The 9,817-nt window shown below is 41.4% G+C and overlaps 1 protein-coding gene across 4 annotated transcripts in view; it reads right to left on the bottom strand.

The window, feature by feature from the left end:
• Positions 1-2,825: 2,825 nt before the first annotated feature.
• Positions 2,826-9,817, bottom strand: part of CHD2 (chromodomain helicase DNA binding protein 2) — a 94,495-nt gene continuing 87,503 nt past the window's right edge. For all 4 annotated transcript variants that reach the window (XM_070763514.1, XM_070763516.1, XM_070763517.1 and 1 more), the window contains 2 exons: positions 8,693-8,936; positions 2,826-5,836 (listed from right to left, as the gene is read on the bottom strand). In XM_070763514.1, coding sequence (XP_070619615.1) covers positions 5,506-5,836; positions 8,693-8,936 — 575 coding nt within the window. In that variant the 3' untranslated portion in view covers positions 2,826-5,505. The remainder of the gene's footprint in view (positions 5,837-8,692; positions 8,937-9,817) is intronic.

Here is a 9,817-nt window from a genome sequence, read left to right as displayed (position 1 = left end):
TTTGCGAGGAGGCCAGAGGAAGCCAATTGCGGTGCAGCACAGGAAACCGTGGCCAATCGCAGAGCGTCGGCTATTCTCTTCAGGTCCGGACCGTTGTAAGGGGGGGGGGGGGGGGGGTTCTTCGGGGCGGTTCTCCCTGAGGAGACGTTTGCAGCGGGAGCCTAGTTTTCCCGGAGGGTTATGGCAGACTGCAGTGGACTCGAATGAACCACAGCAGACGGAGTTCAGCAGGCAGGCTTACGCTTTAAGCTTAGGCTGAGGTGGGGTGGACTTTCTGAGGCACGTTCCTTTTGAGCGGTCCACAACTGCGCCCTAAACCAGCTGTTGAGACGCGTGGCAACTGGAAGACGCGTGGACTACAACGCCCATAGTTGGCTGGGAATCCTGGGAGTTGAAGCCGACGTGTCTTTCTCCACCCAAAAAAATTAGTTAGTTAGTCCAATGCACAATACAGTAATACACAATGAAGGTTATAGAGATTATACTCGAGTAAAATATATTAGAGAAAGAATAGAAGTTAAAATATAGAATATATCAATAAGAGAATAGAAAAATATGAGAGTAGTATAAGAAGAATAGAATAGAAGAATAGTAGATACGATATATGAGATATAGGATTTTAATTTTTCTCCATTATAGCTGTACAAGATATCATGTATACCTTCATTATAGAATAATAATCATATGTTATCTCTTACAAACAGTAACCTAAATTTACAAAACAATTTATTGCTCAGTCTGTCCAAAGTTTTTCCTCATGTATTTTCCTCATATATGTAAATATTATATCTTTGTATACACCAATACCTCCGTGACAAAACAAACAAATATGTAAAGTTTTTCCTCGACCCACTCTCCTCTTTCCATCTCAGGTGGCTAATCTACCTCCATTTCCTATTTTCTTACTGCTTCTTTCACTTTTTCTCTCCTTCCCCTACCTTCCTGCTCTATCTCTCCCTTCTTTACTCTCCAGCTCCCCTCCTCTTTCCTTTCTCTCATTCCTACCACTTACAAGGACCTTTCCATGAGTGGAAATTTCCAATTCAATTATTTAACGGTCTGAAAAAGCTAATTTTCAACCTCTAAATTTATCATAACTCTCCCTTATTATATCTCTATATTCATTCCATTATATTTTAATTGCAGGTATGTATTTGTCTAATTCTTCCTCCTTTATCTAGTTTCATCATCTGGGTCACATCCATTATTTCATTCCCCCTTCTTCCAGTTCTTATTAAATTTAGTAATTAAGTCTCTCTATATTCTTTAGACAAACAAAAAGTTTCACACCAAATTAATCTACATAGTTTTAACATATTTTAGTTTGTTTTCTCTTCCTTAAAAACGCATTCTTAACACAACAGAATGTGTGACTTGAATAAACCTCCATATACTGTATGTATAAATTTCTCTAACATTAAAATGGTTAAATATCATCAATCGAAATTTAAAGTCCAATTATTTCAATCTATCTAATCCCAATAATTAACAATAAAGTCAGACAATTCTATTAATCATAAATTTGAATCTTATTTTAATACTCAAATTTAATTTTCCATATACATTTCATCTTTATCTAATTTCTCAGATCGTTTATTTCAATTATATAAAACTTATATTCAATGCTTCCATCTATTTTCTATTTCAACCCAATCAAAATTTATAACAGATCCAGTTCCTTTAGGGAACTGGATAACCATATGTGGAAATCATTGGCTGAATTTATACAGTTCAGCAATGGAAACATGAGCTATCACCGTGTTTGCAATGAAGGTGAGAACTTGCCCCTCACATGAAATTTTCCTCAAAACTGGTTTACCTCACAATCCAGGCTAACTACAACTCCTATAACCCCAACCAATGACACTACAAGAGGAGGGAGATCTAATTAACTGGCCACTATCAAAATGGCATTTCATTTTAGCATTTCATAAATCAAAATCCTTGAAAACACTAACATTAACAAATTTGGAGTGTTTCTTCACCAATAGTCATCTTTCATTCACCCTCAGCTTACTTCTCTGATTATTGTGAGCTCTAAAACCATTTCCCAGGTGTTGGGATATAGTTTCTTAAATCTAATTATTAACAAAGCACTTTATTTTCTATTATCTTCAGTAAAATTTTGGCTTTGGAGTAAATTCAGCCTATGAAGATCCAAGAGGCTCTGAATTAAAATCTGAATAAAGATGGAGAAAGCGTATAACAAACATGCTGCCTCCCTAACCAACTTATTGCATGTATGTGGAAATTGTATGGTGTGTTGTGATGTAAATCTTGTAAATTATTTATTGGGTTTTGTTTTGTTTTTTTTAAAAGCAAATACATTTCTTTTTTGTTCCAATAATGCACTCCCAAATTTCTGTTGATGCAATCTTTAGGACAAAAAAATGGCATGAACCCAATGACATTTGTTGTGTTTGTTGAATGGGCAAGTTCACTGTAAAAGCCAGCTCACCTTGCTGCCAAAATAATTACCAACTTCAGAAAAACGAAGATGAATAAAAAACAATTTTAAAACGTCATCATCTTTCAGTTAAAATAGATTTGTAACCTTTGGCGTAATTTCATATTCCTGTATTGAGATCTTTTTCAATTTGATGTCATAAGCAAAAAGAAAAAATAAATCCAGAAAATGTGAAGCAATATGAAAAAAAAGAGGTGAAAAAGAAGAAGAAATTACCGAGGAAGATTTTGCCGTCATTATCTATAATCAGGTTTTTAAGTTGAAGTAACAAAAGTCTTCTATATTTTCAAAACAAGAAACCTGTCAAGCTAAATAACCTCATGGACAACTATTGGAGGGGGAAAGATGAAAATTCCAATTTCTGAAAAACTCAACTTTTAATGTACAACAATTCAAAGTACAGGAGCTTACCATAGAAAAAATTTAATACATACTTTATAAACAACATATTTACATCGGAAATCACGTCGATAGTGGCAAATTCCTTTGTCACAAATATAAATTAATATTAATTACTGTATTTAGTCACAGGGATTTCATTTTCCCTTTTAAGTCCATGACTTTGTGCACCAAAGTTCTTCCCTAGATCTTGGGGTGAGGGGGGAGGATGCAAAATAGCATTGAGTAGGGTTCTCACAGTTGGATGGCTGGTAGAAACCAAACATTCTCCTTCAACCTTCCAATAAACCTTCATTAATTAATCAAATTAGGCACACACCCAGAATTCACCCTCCCAGCAGCCTTTTGTAATTCTCAACCCAGGCAAGAAGGGAACAGAAACATTCTGGATTTATTATTTCATCTAATGCTCACAATTCCATTGCAAAAATATCCCCTCTTAAAATTACGAGGCCCAAATACATTTCAACCTTACAGGAAAAAGGCGTAACTTTGGAGTGAAACCGCAGCTATTCTAATTCAGTAACAATCAGAAGCATATCAGAAGTTAGGGGCAAAACAGCAACTATTCTAATTAAGTAACAATTGCAAAGATATCAGAACTTAGGGTTGAAAGAGTAACTATTCTAATTTAGGAACAATTAAGGAACATATCACAATAGTGAAAATATCCCACCTGAAAACTATGGGTCCAAATATATTTTACCCTTATGAGAAAATGTCAGAATTATGAATGAGAAAGTAACTATTCTAATGAATTATATTGTAATTAAGTAACAATTAAGAAAACTATCAGAAAATAAGTTTGAAAGAAACCCCTTGAAAACAATTGCCCCCCAAATAGTTTGCCCTTATAGGAAAATGTAGGAGTGAAATAGTAACTATTCTAACTAATTCTATTCTAATTAAGTAACAATTAAGGAACCTAATCAATGGTAAGGAGTGAAAGAATTGTTGCAATTAACTAACAAGATAGAAATCTTGGCTTCCCTTTCCTGGTGGATATATTTGGAAATCATATTTAGTCAACCACCCTGGGTGAAAATGAAAGGACCTTAAAAAAAAAACCTTCTGTAGTGTCTTTTCTGCTATCACAGTTAACAGGTGAGATGTAGTAGAAAAAAGTGTATGACACATTCATGGAGAACAGTAGACAAACATGGAAAAACGGCATTCTAGAAATTTAGAAGATAAACACTTGGTCTGATTCTTTCCTTCTTATTTCACCGATAAAATTTTAACACTTAACGAACCGACTTGGCAGTGGAATATCAAAACTTATGGCTCAGGTTTGTTACTGGGGGCACAAAATTCACTTGCAAGGTGATAAATACGGGGACCCTACTTTTCAGGATGTATTGGGCCATTTCATTTTTAAAAGCAGGAATTTAACCCAAAGCAATAGATTTGGGGCTAAGTGCGTGCATCGGCAAGCACGCACACACACAGACACACACACACATTTGGGGGGGGATATATGTGGGTTACTTTGCTTTGTTTTGCCGTCTGAAAGATGCTGCTGAGAAAGATCATCAAACTAGAATTATGACCCAGACCTTTGCCAGCAGTGTATAAAAATTCCCCGTGGGACAAAACTAGATTTTTCTCTTGACTCAATGAAAGGTTCCCTTCATCCTGCTTAGTTCACCGGTCTCTCCTTTCTATGGATGACAGGCCTTGAGGTTTTTCAACCTTTCTAACCAGAAGTGCTAAGCTGACCCTCTTGAGATGTTCATGTAATCCTCTCTGAGGTGGACCTTCCTCTCAGCTCCTTCCTCCGAGCTGAATCCCTGGTATTCCCATGAATCACAAGGAAGAGAAGAGTCAATTTTTGAATACTGAAGTCCCCCAAGGATATACTGTCCTTCTCATTCCTTCACAACCCTGGAAATGAAAATTCTGCCATTTAAAAACTGTTCTTTGTCCACAGCTCTACTTGGCTCACGTAGTACTGCCAGAAGTCCCAAAGTTGCTAAGGCAAAGAAAAGCACGAGAAGAGAAAAGGAGGGACCAGATCATAAACCCTTCCTCCTCCTCCTTCTGTTTCATTTTCTGGCAATCTTCAGTCCATAGACTTCCAGGTCTGTAGAGTCTTCGGTAAGAGTGCCAGGCAATCTCACCAAAAGTTGGTTTTACCATTCTATAATTCAGTCTCACTCCTGCTCCCCCAAACACCAATTTTTATTCAACAGCTGTTGCTGTTAGTCTTCTCCATCATCCCCTTCCAGCAGCAAATTGAACTTCAACGCCAAAGTTGTGTAGCGTTCACCTCCATCTGTATCCTGCGCAGCTTGCCTGTCCATTCCATGAAATGTCCAGAACTCAAGTTGGCATTGGGGACACAAATGCGAAATCTTCATTCCAAAACTTAGTGGGTAGACTTGACCTTCTTCTCTAGAGGTCCCTTGGTGCAGGGAAGACCATTCCCAACGTTCAGCCAATATACTGATGGGAGGGAAATTTGAGCCTAAAATTCAGGCCCCTTGGTGGATCCAGTTCTTCTGACTCCCTCCCAAATCTTACAGCCCAAAGCTCTACAGCACTGTATTCAAGCTTTCTGGTTCCAGCATTGGTGGCCCTGTAACTGTTGTTTCCTCGGGCCGGACTAGCTCTTCCCATTTGCATCTGCTTCTGGGCCTCTAGGTTTTTCGGCCACTCCAGTTATAATCTGGATTGCTTTTCTGCTCTAAGGGCCTATCCAGGGGTGAGCGATGCTGGATGGGAGACTTGCCACCAAGTGGAGATTTCTGAGAAGCTGGGGAGCGAGGGTCAGGGAGCTGGGAGTGAGGAGTGGGAAGGGGCTGCTTGTAATCAGCCGATTTGTCTGGATGGAAAGGCCTGTAATGGTCAGATGGCCCTTGCCCATGATAACTCAAGGGAGGTCTATAGTCAGGCATCCTCCGATAATCTTGCTGGTAATTCTGGGGCCGGAATCCATCTAGTCTTCGTCTCTTTGATTCATGACAGTACCTGGAGGAGAAAAAAAGAACAACTCAAAACATGCAACTCAACCAAAGAGGCAAAAATGACCCTATTTAGATCTTGGGATGCTTCACTCCCTCTGGTGCCAAAGGAATGGAAGAGAACAGGACTGTCAGCCCAGATCAGCAGTATCTAGACACTAGAAGATTGACAATAGCAGAGTTGGAGCTCAAGCCTGCACAGTGGAAGTGATGTGCTGGTGTCTGGAGACTGTTGGGGCCTGGATGGGTGTCAACAGACACAAACTCAACCTGGATAAGACGGAGTGGCTGTGGGTTTTGCCTCCCAAGGACAATTCCATCTGCCCGTCCATCACCCTGGGGGGGGAACTACTGACCGCCCTCAGAGAGGTGTCCGCAACTTGGGCATCCTCCTCGATCCACAGCTCACATTAGAGAAACACCTTTCGGTTGTGGCGAGGGGGGCGTTTGCCCAGGTTCGCCTAGTGCACCATTTGCGGCCCTATTTGGACCGGGAGTCACTGCTCACAGTCACTCATGCCCTCATCACCTCGAGGCTCGACTACTGTGATGTTCTCTACATGGGGCTACCTTTGAAAAGTGTTCGGAAACTTCAGGTCGTGCAGAATGCAGCTACGAGAGCAATTATGGGCTTCCCAAATATGCCCATGTTACACCAACACTCCGCAGTCTGCACTGGTTGCCGATCAGTTTCCAGTCACAATTCAAAGTGTTGGCTAGGACCTATAAAGCCCTTCATGGCACCGGACCAGACTATCTCAGGGACCGCCTTCTGCTGCACGAATCCCAGCAACCAGTTAGGTCCCACAGAGTGGGTCTTCTCCGGGTCCCGTCAACTAAACAATGTCATTTGGCGGGACCCAGGGGAAGAGCCTTCTCTGTGGGGGCCCCGACCCTCTGGAACCAACTCCCCCCAGAGATTAGAATTGCTCCCACCCTCGCCTTTCGTAAGCTTCTTAAAACCCACCTCTGCCGCCAGGCATGGAATTGAGATCCTCTTTCCCCCTAGGCCTTTACAATTCTATGCATGGTATGTCTGTATATATGTTGGTTTTACAATAGGGGTTTTTAACTGTTTATATTGGATTGTCATATGCTGTTTACTACTGTTGTTAGCCGCCACGAGTCTACGGAGAGGGGTGGCATACAAATCCAATCCAATCAAATCAAATACGCTCACAGAAAGGGGCAGAGCTCACAATGCAAATCTAGAATGAGGTTGAGAGGTACAGAGATCCCTCCGATGAAGGAATGTAATATTGTTTTGTTTTTCAAAAGAACAACAACTCTGTCCTGGAGAGAGAGGCTGTGAGAAATCACAGAGACATAGGGTTGGAAGGGACCTTGGAAGTCTTCTAGTCCTACCCTGGTCAAGGCAGAAGCCTCATACTATCCCACTCAAATGGTTGTTCAGCCTGTTTTTGAAAGCCTCCACCGATGGAGCACCCACAACCGCAGCAGGCAAGCTATTTGACTACTTAACTGCTTTTGATTTCAGGAAATTTCTCCTTATTTCTAGGTTGGATCTTTTTTTAACAAGCTCCTACTTCTCATCCATAGGCTAGACCAGTGATTTTCAACCTTTTTTGAGCCATGGCACATTTTTTACATTTACAAAACCCTGGGGCATATTGAGGGGGGGGCAGCTAAAAAAAATTTGGACAAAAAATGTCTCTCTCTTCCTCCCTTTCGCTCTATTTCTCTCTCCCTTCTTCTTTTTCTCTCCATCCCTCTTTCTTTCTCTTCCTTCCTTCCTCCTTTTTTGCTCTCTTTCTCCCTCCCTCCCTCTATGTCTTTCTCTCTCCCACCTCCCCTCCCTCTTTCCCTCTCTCTTTCTTTCTCTCTCTTGCTCTCTCTTACTCTCTCTTGCTTTCTCTCTCTCTTGTTCTCTTTCTCTCTCTCTTGCATTCTTTCTCTCTCTCTTGCTTTCTTTCTCTCTCTTGCTTTCTCTCTCTTGCTTTATTGCGCTCTCTCTTGCTTTCTCTCTCTCTTGTTCTCTTTCTCTCTCTCTTTCTTTCTTTCTCTCTCTCTGTTTCTTTCTCTCTTTCTCTCTCCTGTTTTCTTTCTCTCTCTTCATTTCTTTCTATCTATCTCTTTCTTTCTTTCTTTCTCTCTCTCTCTTGTTTTCTTTCTCTCTTGCTTTCTTTCCCTCTCTCTCTTTCTCTCTCTCTTTCTGTCTTTCTTTCTTTCTCTCTCTCTTGTTTTCTTTCTCTCTCTGAGCTTCGCGGCACACCTGACCATGTCTCACGGCACACTGGTTGAAAAACACTGGGCTAGACATACCTATCTCCCTCAACCATTGGTAACACTCAAAGGGATTCAAAACAACACCCTCTGGGCATTGTGTACGAGGGCAAGGAGCTCAGACTTGCAAGGTTCTGTTATGATATCCTACCAAACTGGGCTTTCTTGTTTGGCATCACTGCGGGATGGACATGGGTAGTGGGGCCCTGCGAACCCCATCGTTGCAGGGCCCTAAAAGACTAAAGTTACCCTGAAGGGGCGATGAAGAAAGGAGGGGCGCCTTGCAGATTGCAGAAAGTGGCAGCTGGACCCGGGGCTCCCCCCCATCCAACAACAAAGGGGAGAGGCCGTAATGGCTGCCCTAAAGCTGGGACTATAAATATAGCGTATCCTGAGGAATAATTTTGGGACTGAGTAAACTATTCCAATATTTGCTTTTGGGTGTGTGCATATTTTTAAATAAATAAACAAACAAACAAACAAATAAATAAATAAATAATAAATAAATAATAAACAAACAAACAAACCCAACCCAACCCAACCAACCGACAAATAAAATGTCATGCTGACTCCTGCAGAAGCCCCATGGACTGGCTGAATGGCCTGCTGAGCACCTCACCTGTAGTCTGGTTGTCCACGGTAATTGCGTTCATTGTTGTACTGGTCGTAGGGGCGTTTACGAGAGACGTTGCTGGGCTGGTAGTTTCCAGAGCTCCGATACTGTTCCCTGCGCGCCTGGCGATCCGCATAGTGGTGATCCTTGTGCCAGCGCTGCTCATACGGAGGATATCGGTTCCTGCCCCAATTGGCATTGGCATTGCCACCGTAATTAAATTTGCGGTCCCTCTGCCATTCGCTTCGTTCTGCATGACAAGGAAGGGAAAGAAGCTAGCACTCTTTCGGAAGAAGCCCAAGGGTCTTATCCACGTGGACTTCGTTACCTCTACTTCTGCCTTTGTCTACTATTCACATATTATTTTTATTATCTCTTTTTAAAGAAAATAAGAAAAAGGAAGAGGGGGAACAACAACACAATAATCAAAGTATCCATAGCAGGAACAACCTATACAGAGTTAAACTGAGAGGCCCTTGAACCAAGCAGCCCATGTGGCTCCAGCAAGGGGACCAAGGGTGGTCAGGCACTGTCCCCTTCCCCATCTCAGAAAGCTAGATGGGACATCAGGAAAAAAAGGGCAGAGCAGGAGATCTCTTGTCAGAGCTGCCATCACACCACTTCTGCCCTGCTTCGCTTTGATGGCAGCCTCCCATAAAATCTGGGAAGGGGGATGGAGGGATATTGTTGTTGTGAGCCGCCCAGAGTCTGCTGAGAGGGGCGGCATTCAAATCTAATAAATAATAATAATAGTTGTTGTTGTTGTTGTTGTTATTATTATTATTATTATTATTATTATTATTATTATTATTATTATTATTATTATTATATCAATACAACACAGCAAACGAGGTCACTATGCTGTATTTCGTATTTCATCACCAATCGGGCGCTTCCCAAGCACCTAGGACTGTGTGATGTAGCCATGAATTATGTTTGCCGATCCCAGTAAAGTGGCCTTTTGCAATTGACAGATGGAGATTTTGTCAATTCCAATGGTTTTCAAATGTCCGCTGAGATCCTTTGGCATTGCACCCAGCGTGCCAAGTACCACTGGGACTTATGCCAGAGTAGTTGCAGCTCGATTTTTAGATCTTCCTATTTCACTAACTTTTCTAGCTGCTTCTCCTC

Source organism: Erythrolamprus reginae, chromosome 10 (assembly GCF_031021105.1).
Source record: "Erythrolamprus reginae isolate rEryReg1 chromosome 10, rEryReg1.hap1, whole genome shotgun sequence".
NCBI lineage: Eukaryota > Metazoa > Chordata > Lepidosauria > Squamata > Dipsadidae > Erythrolamprus > Erythrolamprus reginae.
The sequence above is the reverse complement of the archived record's forward strand: the minus strand, read 5'-3'. Positions and strand labels throughout refer to the sequence as shown.